The following is a 16,135-nucleotide window of genomic DNA, read 5'->3' as shown; positions in this document are numbered from 1 at the left end:
CAATAGTGCCAGGTTTTATTTCATTTCTCTTAAGAAAAGATCCCAACATAACTGTTACATACTGAAGAGGCAAAAAAACAATATGAAGTTCTTTTTTAATGTTCCCCTTTTTCAAACCAGGGGCCAAATACTGGTCTTGCAGTCAAAGGTGATGTCTTTCTCTTGCCAAAGCATGCCCCGTGAGGTGTTTAAGTAGCAAAAGCTAAGTAGTAGGCGGAGAAAATTCTCGTTCAGTGTTTTGAGACGGCTTCCTTCATCTGTTTCAGCCTGTTGATAATACAATTTGACTCCAATGGCAATAACATAGCAGTGCATACTTTCGTGTCATGAATGCTTTTCTTTTTTTTTTTTTTTTTTTTTTTAATAGTTTAAAGGTTTCCAGTAGCAGTTTGGCTGTGCAAATTCACATAGAGACAATGTTGGGTTGGGGTTTATTGATTGAAACATAAAAAGAACGTCACATAAAGATTTTATGTGATTTAACCAGTTTGGCAACCAGAAAATTCAGTTGCACTGAAAAATTTTACTTTATCTTTTCCTTGAGCAATTGTCTGTTAATATATATTAAATGTTTATGAATAAGTCTTTTTAAAGTCTATTTTCTATTGTTTGTATGCATACATACATGCAAAATATATGAAGCCAATGTTGGAGATCTCTAGGAAATTTAGTGAAGCAATTTTAAGAGGATGTTGTTTTGAACAAAATCAGACTGATTATCTAAATTTTTGTAAAGCATTAAGTTGTAAAGCTTCTCTATTACTAGTCACAATATATTCTTGAAGCTTTTTAAAAACAACCAAACAGACGAATTTTTAATAAACGCTTTTTTCAATGGCTGCAGCTTGAATATTGCAACATTTTGCTAATGTTTGACAAAGTGAAAGTGAAGCTAAGTTGTAAAATTTAGTTTGTTTCCTGTGCCCAAAGCAAAAAGTTTATGAAATAGCACAAATATTTTTAAAAATTATTTCCCTGAATCATAATATTGTGAAGAATTTTCTAATGTTTATTTAAATCTTAAAATTAATGTTAAAAATACAAATGCAAAAGAAAGGGCATTTCCTAGCTATTTTAATGGACTAATGTTTCCAGAAATGTGATTATGTGAATCTCCAGATCTTTTATATCTAAAAAAATGGAAAAAAAAAAAAACCAACCAAAAAAGCAAAAAACCCCAAACCTATAAATCATAGTCATTGTAGAGTATATACAGTTTTGTACTGAATAATTCCAATATGAGGCTTCAGATCGTATTGTTGGTGGTCTGGGAATCTGTTATAAATGTAATGTGTTAAATTCATTACTTAGCTATAAGTCTGAATCTTCATTTGGGAAGCAGTAAATTGCAGTTAGGTTTTTTTTTCACAGAAAAAGAGTTTGAAATCTAATACCTCTTTAAAAACATTTTAGACATTTGCTGAATATAATTGCTATACAATGTCTGCACTGAAACTTTTTAGAGTACTTTACTTATAAGTCATTCACTACAGCGTACACTGCAGTGAACACTACGATTATAACTCGTTCACTCCAGTGAAGGCATGTCCGAAGGCATTTAGAATCATGGAATCGTCATTTGGGGTTCACTGTGTGATGGTACATTTTTTAAAAAGCCATACAAAAGTATCTGTAGGAAATATGACCAGGAATAAGTGTTAACATTATGTACTTCCGTGGTTATTTTGATTTGTTGTTTGTCATTTCGTTAATCTAATATAAATCAAGCTGTAGATTCTGTATTTCTCTGCTGTGCTGTTATGTTATGCATTTGTTTTCTTCAAAACCTCATGCAGGTTGAGTTTCTTGTATATTGTTTTAGCTGAAGTTAAAATCATGAATGACTTTGTTCAGATACTTCTATATCACAATTTTAGATTACAAGTATTCATATTTTCATTCTTTATCTATGCTATTTATATGGTGATGCTTATTGTACTCTTAACATGGTAGACTTCTAATCAGTTATCTAAAATTGTACTGCCAACTAACAAAAACCATGAAGACAGAGCAGTTTATAATGGCAGCTGCAGGCACGTTGGGGGAAGATAAGTAAGATTTTTCAGGAATTTTTAATGGCATCAGGAACAAGCTTTTTTTGATTTAAAAAAACCCAACCACCCAAAAAAAACCCCAGGAGTTTTGGTGTGTCGTACATATTCAAATGCAGCACATAAAGGTAGATTTACAAAACTGGCGTATAGGTTTGAAATGCTTGGGTTTGAGACATGACAACCCATAACTGAGCATAGTTCGAGATTCTTCTCATGCAAATCTGGTAAGGATTAATGTGGATTAATGCCTATGAATGTCAGCAGGTGGCTTCCCTGGTCTAGAAATCTAAGTTGATGATACTAGATTGCAGGGATAAAAGAAACCCCTTATGCATTGTGATGCATTTTTTAATTATTCCATGGAATTAAGTAAATAGTTCTTTGTTGCTTTGCATAGGGAGGACGAAGTGAAATAGCTAAAAATCATAAAGCCAAAACTGTGTTCAAACAAATTAGTTACAGTGTTTACATTTATCACAACACTTATTACATATATCATTAATGTAAACATTTTGTACTTTAAATAGATCAGAGGAAGACTCATTGTGAATATCCAGTTAACTGCTATTTTTATTCCATTAAAAAGTTGTTTCATATTTTTAGAAGGATATGAGGCATGATAGATATCTTTTAAAGGATCTAACAGTATCACATCACGAGAAATGCAATTGGAATGAATTTTAAAATAAAAAAAACCTTTAAAATACTGTCTTCTAAGGGAATAGAACAAACTCTTCAAACATGGAAAAAAACAGTTAAATATCATAAGGGATGATTAAAACCATATTTTCACAGAGAAGACAGTATGGACTTAACTGAAATTCTGTCAGTTTTGTTTTTAAACAGATTCATCTTGGCTTGTGTTTCTGTAGCGCTTGGATTTGTGTGAAAGTAAAGTTATCAACACTGAATTTGAGAGATTTTTCAGAGAAGAGGAAATTTTACAAAGAATCCAACCTCATGCTGTGGAACAATTAGTGTGAAACAGATCATTGTTAGATCCTGTTATCAAAATCCTTTTTGAAAATATTTTATTCATAGCAAAACAAATTTTAATATCCTGAAAAATACATAACTATGAAGAATGAAGTGTCTTGCCAGAAATTCAAGAAAGTAACTTTATGTCTATATTTGATATGTGCATTTGTAGATTGTCTTAAACACATTGTATCTCTTCAGTGGACAACATCTTTTTATGTTTTCCTTACAATTTTGATTTTGTAGTTGCTTTGAATAGGTACATATTTTAAACACTGATACTTGAAATGTTACTGACTTCAAGCTGCAAATGAATGTTAAACTAGTGTGAATTATACAAGGTGGAAGCATGCAAGCTTATTTACAGTTAACAGTGACAAAACTGGGACTATGTATGTACACGTTTATGGTCTGGGGAAAATACTTGATGTAGTGGGGGTGGTGAACAGGTGGTCATTGACAATTATTCAAATTGATTGTTTCTCAGTGTAGAGATGAGTGATTGGAACTACAAATTGTAAGAGTGCTTGCATGGTACCATCAATTAATTTTTATGGTATTGACCAAATGTCTGGTGCTTTGATTTTATGCATATCTGATTTGATCCTAGAATGTTTCTTATTCACAAGATGTCTCATCTTACGTGAAGTAATCCTGAAAGTATCTGACCAGCTCTAGCTGGTAACAACAGAATAGCTGATTGTTGTTAAACTGTAGTTATCTAGATGACTCAACATAAAGTTGAAGAAACAAGTTGTTAGTAAAGAAGCTTTTGAGCAGACCACATTGTGGGAGAAGTAACTTTGAAAGTGTCTAGTGATCAAAGGATCTAATGTTATACATCACTGCAGAAAATTTGCTTCCTTGGAGTGCCTGAAATATGCTACTGAATGGGACATTGAAATCCAACAAGAAAGTTTTATTTTTGCTGGCAAGACATAGCTTACACTATAGCTATATCCAGAATATAGCTGTGGTCATTTGTGTGTTCCAAATGTTCGGGTTTTGTAATAATATTAGCATTTGAGAACAAAATGTCATATCAATAAGTAGTGTTAGTATTTGTTTTGTATAAGTGGAATATGCAGATACTCATTTGATAACATACTGCTTTTCTTTCTTTTGGTATAAAGTTAAGTAATGAAAAAAATCTAAGAACTTCATATTGGCGTAATGGATTTAAAAAATATTGAATGCTCTAAGAGTGATGTATAGGAAAAACTAAAATGAGTATCAGCAAGGCTAAAATGAGATAGCTAAAATCACTGAAAAATATTCTTAGTAAATATTTGAAAACCACAGTCTCAAAATACTGCCTGTGACTTAATACTTACTGGTCATGCTTAAGTTTTTCAGAGGGTAGCACTGTAAAGGACGCCTTTGTATCCCATAGATTGAGACAGTTTTAGAAGTCCTGTGGTATGTTTAATCTCATGAGTATTTTAGCTCAGCCTTTGCAAGGCAGTTCTGGTTCTGGACTTTGTCCAGCTAGTGAATTTGTCCCCCACACTTCTTCCACAACTAGTTGAGGGCTTCCAGAACAGAAGCCAAGGCATACTCTTGGCATCTGCTGCTGCACCTTACAGTGCATGCTTTGTGCCATGTCCTAATGGCGACAGCTTTGTTATCACCACTTAGGGATGCTACCATTCCTGACAGGAAAGTCTCCTGTAGATGGACCTAGGGAGCTGATTCATGGTCTTAGGTCCCTCGAAATCATTCTCTTTATGATAGGTTTCATGCTAGCTGTGCTGGACTACCTGCTGAAGTGCTATGGTCTATTTCTTAACTTGAAAAAAGTGCGTTTTCAAGTCAGTACCTTCCTATGGCAAAAGGCGCAACCTCCTCTCAAGTCAAGTTTAGGGTGTTTTCTGTTGTCCCAGGGACACTTGCAGCTGCTGTTCACACTCTTGTATAAGTTGCTGTTTGGAACACTAGAAACGTGTCCCAGGACAGTGATATAGGAGGTGGTTGACTTTGCAGTTTGTCATCTTAGCAGGTAGGGTAGTTAAGACCCAGGAGTTGAATTTGCCCGAGTTTTTATTAAAAACATTGTCACTAAATTTCTGTTCAGTCAGCAGATTAACATATTGGTTCTTTTTGAGAACGTTATTCAAGAAATAGTGGCTTAAGGTTATGGAGCGTTTTGGGTTTTGTATGCATAGAATTAAGAAAAAAAAAATTCACTGTTTTGTTTTTGGTAGGGGTTTTTTATTGTTTTTTTTGTTAGTTTTGTTTTGTTGTTTGTTTGGGTTTTTTTCCAGAAGATTGGTAGGTATGGTGCCTTGTGGTTCAGAGACTATTTATGAGGTCTTATGTGAAGTGAGAACATATTTTTTACTATTACTTTTCGGCAAGTAGGAAATTGCTCGAGAGCTATTCATGGTGAACAATAGATAGAGATATGCACCGAGAAGAAAATCCTAGAATCCCAAGTGTCATGATTTAGGCGAAGTGTCCCTGGGACCTCAAACCAGGACATTAAGTTATTTGAAGTACGCCTATACCATCTCCATACTTTTCTTTAAAACTCTATGGCATTCTTGGATTTGATGGTGGAAGGGAGGCTTGGGTGCAAGATACAGATGTAACTCTTTCTGGCTCAGAGTGTGGGAGGAACAGTGCATAAGCATTGTGTAAGAAGTGAGAGCATACAGTCCATGCTTGAGACATCCATACCTCACTGCTGAAAGTGTGTGTGTGTGTGTGTGCTGTAACTTAACTCTATTGGTAAATCACAGTTATTTTCTAGTTTTGGAGTACAGTGTTAAACACTGAGGTCATAACTGTCGTGCCAGAAAACCAAACAATCCACTGGACTGCAGCTGGTTTGGCAAAGAATCAGTGTAAAATTGAAACTATTTTCCCTTTTGGCACCAGAAACCACCAGGAGGAAAAGCAACTGCTGGTTAGATCCTCTTTTTTTGGGAAATTTAACTCTTGGAAAAATGAACACTGTACATAAACCTACTGGTATCTGGCATGACTCTATAGGCCGGAAATCCTTTCATTGATGGAGCTGCTTTTTCAATGATAGCTTCACAGCTCTTGAAAATTGTCGTAAATCAATCCGAACAAAAGACTTCATAAATTCCATTTCATCAGCATTTGACAAGTCTTTATTAACATGTTTTTTAAATAATTTAACAAATACCACCATTCTTTTCTACATTGAAATTAAATGTTTTATGGATTAGTGGTGTGATCTTTGTTGAATTGAATTTTGAGCTCACAAAGTCTGTGTAGTACAGGAATATAAATACGGACTCAGTTAAATAGGAAAAAATATTGCATCACATTACTCCTTAATAGATATACAACTTCCTACTAGCATAAAGAATCAGAAATGCTGAAAACAGTGGATGTTGATCATAAGTACACACAACCAAAAAAATCTTCTTTGAAAGAATTGTGTGCATTATGATTCATTCATAATCCTTCAAGATCCTAAAAATTAAATAAAAAAGGTGGTTGGGGCTTTTTTAATTATTATTCTACACTTCATAATATTGCTGTTGTACCTCAAAGCCTTCAATAAGTATTGTTCAGTTGTTTAGCATATTGTCTAGAGAGCAGTAAAGCTTTAACTCGGGTTGTTGTCTATCTGAAACAAGTGGGTTACAATCTTATCAGCAGGGTATTTACTGAAGTTCACAGTCTCGTATCTTAACACAAACCTAACATAAATCCAACCTTGACTTTTAGGGGCTGCAAATGTGATCAGGGGTGTCTTCACTTGAAATTCCACTCTCATTGCTGTATAGTTGACAATCTCTAGAAGACTTCAACTATCCAAATTAATCTCGCGATGTTAATTGTGCAAACCCGGTATTTAACAGTTGGGTGATGCAAAATGGTTCTTTCTCTCATAAAATGGTTACATCCCTATAGCCTGTGCAATGGAAGTGTGTCTCTTTGTGCCTGTCCAATGTGTAACCCATTATGAGCAGTTTTAACCGAGCCACTGATGTCTGCAATGAAGTAGCTGAGGCAGATGTCATTTCTAATGAACCTTCCATGAAGGGTGGCAACCACTGTTACAAAAAATTTAATGGATGTCTGACGAGGGCTTAAAAATCAAACCATTAATTTCACTGAAGCTACTCAATTGTTGCCAACTACCCTTGTGGCTTAGTTTTTATCTCACAGTTAGGGCATAGGGTATCTCAGCTGAAGCTTTATGAAGTGCTTTTAGTCAGTCATAAGTCAGCTGTCCAAGGAAATGGTTCACTTCATTGGATCATTATGAAAGCACAAACAGTTTTTAACATCTGAACAAATTAAATAGATTCACTCCTATATCATGCTTAATTTTTTGTTGAAATTATTCACAGAAGGGTACAAACTATTTTTGTTAACCTTGGTGAAGGTGAGAGATGGGGAAAAAAACCCCTGTGCCTGACGCCCCCTGGGAAGGGGAGTAGACATTGGACATTATTTGGTGCTAATCACAGAATCAATTTATGCCTTAGTGTAGTCTTTAAAATGTGTCTGCTTCCATGTATGAGTTTTCTCTGTAACATAGTTTTGCCCCATGATGTCCCTTGTTCCTCTTTCTCCTGTCTTGTGACCTTTTTGGGGTGTGGGAGTGTCCTCCCTTCACCTGAACTTTCATTTTCTGTTAGCTGTTTCAAAGTTTAGATTTGTTCTCCTCCCCTTAGCGTCCCACTTCTTGAACTTCACTTCTGTCACATTGGCAGTCTCTCCTTCTCTGTCTCCTCAGCTTTCACTGAGGATGGACTAGAGGTGAAACTTTCCTAGGAAAAGACAGTTGAGAACTTGGCTACTTCCTTTCCTGAGCAATGCTGACTGGGAAGCCAGCCCGAATTTGTACCTGCTGGAAAAGCTTGGGCTTCCCATCAGAATGGGAATCACTGCTGCCTATGCTTGCAGAAATTGTAATCATGCTTGTTGGCTTTTTTTGTGTCATGTTGTTGACTTTGAAAATTTTGGTTGCAGTCAAAGGGGTGGGAAGGAGCATCTGCTCTCCCCTTAGTCTTTGTCCATCCTACCAGAAAAAGTCAGTCTCTAGTTTTGCTAACGATCACAGCCAGACAAACCTGTCCTTTGAAGTTGCAGAATGCTGTGAAAGCTGTCCCTTGCTACAGAGTTTTGTATCCTCCATGACTGATTTATTATATTATTTTTTTTTAAAAATATAGGTGTTAGCTATTATGGTTGCATGTGAAAAACTGAAAATGTCAGTAAGTTGTAAACTGTGACACTGCTAGTCTGAAAAGTCTGAAGCTATTCATCATCCTTAATCTTGCCAACAGAAGTTGTAGGGGTTCCTGTGTCTGTGATTACAGGATTTCTCATTTTTTCTCATCTTTGACCGTAAAGGAAAGATGATACCCAAGCACCTGTCGTGTCATCTTATTTTTCTGTCTTGTTATAGCCTCCGTTGTTTTTTCATCTTTCCCCATGGTAATATTGATTTAGTTAAGATGGGTGCATTTTTCACATCTTTCTAGGACCAAAGCAGAGGAACTATATTTGGTCAGGAAATTACAGTTGAAATTGAGTTTGCAGCCAGAGGAAACTGGAAAAATATCAGTATCAAAGGACTGATAAGTGGTAAAAGGACAGCCAGAAAGTAAATTACAGCTTTGAATAATTGCTGTTTAAAACTACTGAATAGTAATCATTCATTGCAATTACCAATTACTTTCATCTATGTGCCACAATTACTTGAATAGAATAAATTCATGTAGCACAATTTATAGATTGTTTCTAAAAACAGGCTTGAAGTTTTGGATCCTCATTGCAACCTTCCTAGGTAAAAGTAGAGTGAAATTAACCTGATTCTTGAATATTCCCATGCTACTCACGACTCTGTTTTTTGGCTCATGCATTAGTAGGGCTGAAGTTCATTACTTCTGAAATACAGCTGTAAAGATCAAAAGCGAGTATACGAGTTCTGAACTAATTTCAGAACCATCGAATGGACCTACAGTAGCCAGAGAAGAAAGGGACTGGAAGAGTACAAAACAGACGGTATAATAATCTTCTACTCTCCTTTACACTTTATTTCATGTACATGCACTTCATTCCCCTGCCTCCTCCCCACCCCTTCTAGAAGTCCTTTATCCCTGGTATATCGGCCAAACCACATTGGATAAGAATCTTGTTGAGTCCTGAAGGTGAAGGTCTTTTTTACTCCATCACGGTATACACCTAAGTTTGAAAGTACACTGAAGCTTATTTCTTTCAGAACTTCAGTCAACTTTGAGGCATAAGAGGAGCATTTGGACTAAGTAATACACAATTCAAAAGTGGTATTTATTGGTTAAAATCCTTTCTTGGAAGAAAAAAAAAAAAAAAGTCCAAGGCCTGGGTTTTTGACCCAAAGACAAAATGAGATGTAATTTACTTCGGCTGGAATTTAACCAGTCACAAATGTAAAACTATTCCTGTCAAGTCAATGCTTAGCATGAAACAACTTTGTTCTTGAAAACTGGCTTGGAAAAACGTATTTTATGGTCACACTTTAATTCATTTGTCACCTATGAAAAACAAATCATGACATTCTTAAGGAAACAAAATTTGAATTCACTTTCTTGAAAAGCAGGTTGTACAAGACAGCGCTTTAGTCTTACTGTCGTTCAGCTCCAAGAAACACCTGCTCAAACTTAAAAGCAAGAAAGAATACATTTTGAGGTTGGATGCCTCTTTTGTGGTATAGGTCAGTTAACATACAGGACGTATCACATTGTCTTTTAAGTACTGGGAAGATTTACAAATGCTATTTCATTTGAGCTACTAAAACGCATGCTTTATATTTCAGATGACTTAGAAAAATCTTGTTGTTGGCAGACTCCAAAGAAATACTTAACGCAACTGTGCTCCTAAAAATATATAAAGGAAAGCTGAAGCATGTAGTTTATAATACAGTCTGTATTCCAGGCCTAAAAATTAATTCAGAAAGAAGTGTGTTTTGATTTAGGGTACAGATATGCAGCTCTTCAGGATTCAGAGATTAATGAAAAATAAAGGGGGCAGTTAACTCAATACCACCTTTTCCAGTGTATTATTAATAATAATCCTGCTACAAATGTGCATTAGAACTCATAATGATGTTCACCAGATGACTTTTTGCTGGTCAGAAAAGAAAATCCTAACTCAAAAAATTTTTTTTGCAATAAAAGCAACATGTAAAATAAAACAGGCACAAAGAGCATAGAAGAAAAATTGTGTAGCAAGGGAGGGGAGCAATTAACTTGAAAAATGTACAACAAAATTAAAACATAGTTTGGCTAAGTTTTCTGCTTTGTAACTGTAATTAAAGAGGACTGCTTGTCTTACTGAAGCAATAAAACAAAATGTTGTCTTCTTAGCGAATGACCTCTAACTTGCAAAAATATGCATTTCTGAGTGAAGATGAAATAATAGTTTGGAAGAAATTAAATTTATTCCAGTTTCTACCTTTTGTATGTATCCTTCTGCATTCTTGAGTCTTTGAATCGCTTTGAGGCACAGTGATAGAACATTTGCCCAGAATACTCACTGTGCCATCTTGTATGCTATAATTCCAAAGATGACTTGGCAAGGTAATGTCAGGACAGGCTGCAGGTTTCCTAATTTGTCTGGATACAGTATTTTTGCTTCGCTATAGATAAGGTATTAAGGAACTGTTAACAAACATTTCAGCTCTGAAGCTGAAGAAGCAGCTGTAGGATCTCAAGCTGCTCTGGCTTTGGTTTATAGTAATGCTTTTTTTTTTTTTCTTAACCCAAGTTTGGCAAAAGTAGAGGTCTTTTGCCATTACTATTTAGTAATACTTCCATGACATTTCATTTATAAAAACTTGTAAGGATGGGTACTTTTCTGCACATTCTGAACAGGCGCATCAGGACCTGACTTTGGAGCTCATATTATACAAGGGCCCCAAGAACCTAGCCTGATTCTTTTGTGTGGATTTAAGTCCAGACTTTTAGCCAAAGAGCTTCATTCTAATGGCAGCGAGACTTGGCTTCAGATACTGAAGGAGAACATCATGACCATGCTGAAGCATACATATTTGGTATAAATGAGGTTTTCAGCGCAGAAAGATTGGACAGAGACGAGTAAAACCTTGCTTTTAAGCCATGTTTTGTGCCTTCCCAGGCTGTCACACCCCAGGATCCTTTAATGCTAGGGAGTTTGTGCAAATCCAACAACGTGTGTTCAGACAGTATGAGGCATGTCTTCACAATTGTATAATGTGTCCGCATGTCTGATTTCAATCATCTGACCTAATCTGTACAGTAGAGTGCCTAATATTGCAGTGCTTCTGCCATGAGAACTCTTGCTCAGTGTCATACTAGATGTCTTTTTTAGTGTATATACTCAAAATTTTGAGTTTATATTATTTAATATTTAATACTATTAATGTAATGATAGATATTGTCCTGGTTTGAGGTAAAACAGAACCAATTTTCTGTTCAGTAATTTTACTTTGCAGTTAAGCCTCTTCTGACTAACTGAACTCTCTGAAATTAACAGTATATCGTTCAGACACTGTTCACTCCCAGAGTGATGAGACCTGATTATAATTTATGCCAAGGAATGGTACGCAGAGAGGCTCTTGCTTATACTTATTGCTGTATCAACCTAGGTCAGCTACCTTTGTCATTTACCCCGTTGGAGGGTTGGAAGCGGAAAAGCTTAGAGGATCGCAGCTGCGGGGAGGAACGGATAGGACAGGTGACCCAAAACTGACCAGTGGGGTATTCCATCCCACCTGTGTCATGCTCAGTATAAAAGCTGAGGAATCAAAGGGTCAGCTGTCCTTCTTCAATGGTCAGCATCCAAGGAGGACTCTGTCTGTTCATCTGCCTTTGATCCCGATCCATGCATTCCTGAATCCAGATCCAGAATCCAGTTCCTGTCTGTCACTGAGTCCAGTCTGGGACTTTCCCAGTGCCTGCCGGTGATGTGATCGTCATCCTGGGCGCTTGATATGGCTTTGTGTATATTGTATAAATTTCATTACTTTCTTTTTATTTTATTATTATTATTTCATTAAAGTAGTTTAGGGTTTTTTTAAACTCATGAGTCTCTTTCTCTCTTTCCTTCCTTTCCTTGGAGAGAGAGGTGGAGGAGAGCATCTGTCATTCATCTCAGGGGCCAGTCCAGCCCAAAACACCACAGATATATTTAATATATATCGTTGCATGGTTATTATTTTTGCTCAAACTCTTTGAGTATTAAACTCAAATGTGGAGTTGAAGCTGTGAAGCTTTTGGAACTTCCAAGAGCAATTAAATGTGACTGTTTATTTGCAGTTGAAAGTATTGCAGTACAAAGCCTTTTGGCTAAGAATACAAGAAATTTTGATTTCAGATGAGTGAGTATTATATTCTCTTCAATAGTCAGGCTAGCAGTAGGCTAAAGCATCAACAATAAGTATCGTTGGCAACAAGTTAGAATCTGGAAACTAACATTTCCAAAAAAACTGCATAGATTTTCTCTTAAAGGAATATTTCGGTATAGAAGTTTCATCTTTTTCTCATTTGAAGCTTTCTATTATTGTTTTTACATTTTCACATTTTATATATGTTCAGTTCTGAGGTGTTGCATAGCTTACATAATGTTGTCTGCGTGCATGTTTATCGTGAGTTAAAAAAAATGATTGAATATGCTACTTGTTGCTTCTGAAGACTTAAATACTATCTAGGTTTTATGTATTTCAAATTTACCCAACCGCAGAATGAAATTATCATGGGTATGTTGAAAAGACTACTTATGTATTTAAAATTTGGCTTGTCAATGGCATATAAATTACATTTTATTTATGCAAGGATTGTTCAAATAATGAAGACCTATATAGTCATGGTGCACACTATTAATCTACAGTCTATGAGTCTACAGAGATAATTCCAAGGAACTCCATTCTTAAAGGTGACAAATTGCTTGAACACTTAATGGAGAGCAGTTGTGTACTGATAAGAGAGAACAGATGGAGTTGCATCAGAGTATGTTCTCTCTTCTGTTCTGTGATTCATTACTGGATAAAATGAGTTGCCCTCAAGTCTTTTTTGGCCTGTGCTACCAGCTGTAATCCAATTAAAAATATTTTTATGGTCTCAGCTCAATACATTACTCAAAGGAAACTGAAACTGAATTTTAGCAGAGACTTTGTGAGCTTACTGCTTGTGGTTGTGCTAATATGTTGAGGGGCCAGAAATGGAAAAGATTATTTCTTATGGAGCAGTAGTTATCTAGAGAAATAATTTGAAATTCATATATTGATTTTTGAAAAATAGGAGGAATTTGAAATCATTGTATAAAAGCCAGTCGATCTATTTTTTCAACAAAATTAAAATGTTTATGTATACATACTTGTGCATGTTTATGTAGCTACAAGTAATTCTTAGCTAAAGTTTTCAAAACCTCTTCTTACATGTATTTTTGGATGACCATGTTATGCTCAATTACGTATTTCTCTGATACAGCTAAAACTCATGTTCTGTCCTACCTTTGTGCTAGGGGCTTTCATGGTCAGTACTGATGACCAAAGGATACTCTTTCCTCTTCTGACTTCCATAATACTAATTCTTAAAAAGCTTATTTAAATCTGTATGGGGCAAACACTCCTACTTTGCACATAAGCTATGGGGGCTATTACAGGGGAAGGGGGGTGCTTTTTAAGGTGTCTCAGTGTAGCTGGTTTAAGGTTTGCAGTACTTTTTGAGTATACCTGGTGTGTTATGTTTAGTGTGGTGAGTAGGACTAGGGAAGTGATGGTCCCCCTGTACGCGGCACTGGTGAGGACACACCTCAAGTACTGTGTCTAATTTTGGGCCCCTCACTACAAGAAAGATATTGAGGTGCTGGAGCATGTCCAGAGAAGGGCAACAAAGCTGGTGAGGGGTCTGGAGAACAAGTCTTAGGAGCAGCTGAGGGAGCTGGGGTTGTTTAGTCTGGAGAAAAGGAGGCGAGGGGAGACCTTATCACTCTCTACAACTACCTGAAAGGAGGCTGTAGAGAGGTGGGGGTCAGTCTCTTCTCCCAAGTAACAGGAGACAGGACAAGAAGAAATGGCCTCAAGGTGCGCCAAGGGAGGTTTAGACTGGATATTAGGAAAAAATTCTTCACCAAGAAGGTTGTCAAGCATTGGAACAGGCTGCCCAGGGAAGTGGTGGAATCATCATCCCTGGAGGTATTTAGAAGACAGGTAGACGTAATGCTTAGCGATATGGTTTAGTGATGTTTTGTCTCAGAGCTAGGTTGATCGTTGGACTTGAGGATCTGAAAGGTCCCTTCCAACCTAGCCGATTCTATGATTCTGTGTTACTGAGCTGACTTTTATTCACTAGACAAGATTTAAGAGTGAAAGAATGTTTACTTAAAAACCTGCAGTGAAAATACCAAAGTTGTCCAAAAAAACCCCCGCTACAGTATCAAAATAAAATTATTAAAATTATATTTTAAAATAAATATACACTTGTTTCTGCAGCATTTCAGCCAGTTTCTGCCTTTCATTAGGAAGAAACTGGAATAATTTTAAATTGCGCGTTTTCTTTGTTGAAATTAAGCTGCCTTTTCCTTTCTACCTGATCAGAAGAAGGAAAAGGCAAAAGACAAATACTGTCCTTTTTTCTAGTACAGCCTCTTTTCCAGGTGCTACTGTAGTTATGAAGTTGTTTAGTCCTTTTAATAGAACAGTTTCTAATTTAAGTTCTTTTCAAAGGGGGAAACTTTTCACATTTGTAATTGTCGTCTTGTCTTTTTATGTCTCTAGCCAACAAGGACACTAGTTATGACGAGTATGTCTTCTGAGTAAGTATTAAACATTTTTGACTCTAGTCAGCACACCGTTTAAACTCGAATGTTGATAATCATTGTATGCCTATACAAAATGAAATTTGTCTTTGGGCTGTGTGTTAAAATACGTTACTTCATTTTGTATTCTAGCTAGAAACACCTACATATGTGTATATGTTTTTGCTTTCTACGCTGTATGTTGTGTGTTTGTGTTGCTATGGTGCAGACTGAAGTAGTTGTTCCATAGGTGAGCTCAACAGGGCTTCAGAGCAGTAAGACTAAGATCTTAAGCACATTTTGAATCTTTCTGAAGTAACTGTAAAAAGTAGTTTTATGTAGTAAATGGTTCAGACTTCCAGCCCAAGACTAGCTTTTTCCCCATACATTTTAATTATTTCTATTTAAAAAGTCATAATCTGAAACATCAGTTTAAAATGTTTTCTTTCATACAAGTAGTTGCTAAATAAATATCAGTTGTAGGCTTTTTAGCCACTTAGTTTCAAAACATTAGAAGCAGCTGCCACTGCATATTTTGGGGGAGAGTTAATAATTTTCTGGCATGCTCTTATCATTCTATTAAAAGTCTTACAGCTTTAAGAACATCCAACAAAAACACAATTCCATATTTTATACTACACTTGCTTACAGTTTCTTGAATTCTTTTTCAAAACTCAAGATATTTCTACTACCCACAAATCTGTTTCAGGTTTGAAGTACTTAAATCTTGACAGTTACATAGATGTAAGTATTCAGAAACAGCATGTAGTGGCTAATCTTTAGAAGTTCTTTGTAAATGGTTGTCAATAGCTATTAAAAAGTATACTAATACATGTCAGAAACATAGAAAGGAATTAATACTTTTCCTGTATTTAATGTGACTGGGTGCTAGTAACACCAAGACTATAAAATGCACTTTGCAAGTCACGCAAAACAGGATCACTGTGGGGGAGGTAAAGATAATAGCTACAGTGCAGATAGGAGTAGTGGGAAACAGAGGCTGTGATTTGCCTAACAGAGGAGAACAAATCCTGGCAGAGCTGGGGGAAAAGTTCTTCTGTTGAAAGAGGTCAGTAATGTATTATTTCTTTTATGTTGCTTGTATGTTGATTTTTCCCACTAGCCAATTACTGTTTCATTAAATAAAAATTTCTGATGAAATTGCTTTTCTTCAGAACTTCTTCATCAAGATTGTGCTTTTGGCTGTCTACAATTGTAGGCATTCATCAACTTTTAAGGGCGGGTGGAGGGAGTGGGACTGCTTCTGAAGAACTAAAGAACAGTCCTCCAAAATACAACCCAATGGCCAAAACCCAATTCTTCTACCCAGAGTAGCTACAGCCCCAAAAGTGGTTCAA

General features: G+C 36.0%; 1 protein-coding gene across 3 annotated transcripts in view; it reads left to right on the top strand.

Moving 5' to 3' along the window:
- The window catches only part of MCPH1 (microcephalin 1), a 136,533-nt gene that overhangs the window by 21,242 nt on the left and 99,156 nt on the right, over positions 1–16,135 (top strand). For all 3 annotated transcript variants that reach the window (XM_063330339.1, XM_063330338.1, XM_063330337.1), the window contains one exon: positions 14,758–14,795. In XM_063330339.1, the coding sequence (XP_063186409.1) occupies positions 14,758–14,795 (38 nt within the window). The remainder of the gene's footprint in view (positions 1–14,757; positions 14,796–16,135) is intronic.

Source organism: Chroicocephalus ridibundus, chromosome 3, assembly GCF_963924245.1.
Source record: "Chroicocephalus ridibundus chromosome 3, bChrRid1.1, whole genome shotgun sequence".
NCBI classification, from domain to species: domain Eukaryota; kingdom Metazoa; phylum Chordata; class Aves; order Charadriiformes; family Laridae; genus Chroicocephalus; species Chroicocephalus ridibundus.
The sequence above is the reverse complement of the archived record's forward strand: the minus strand, read 5'-3'. Positions and strand labels throughout refer to the sequence as shown.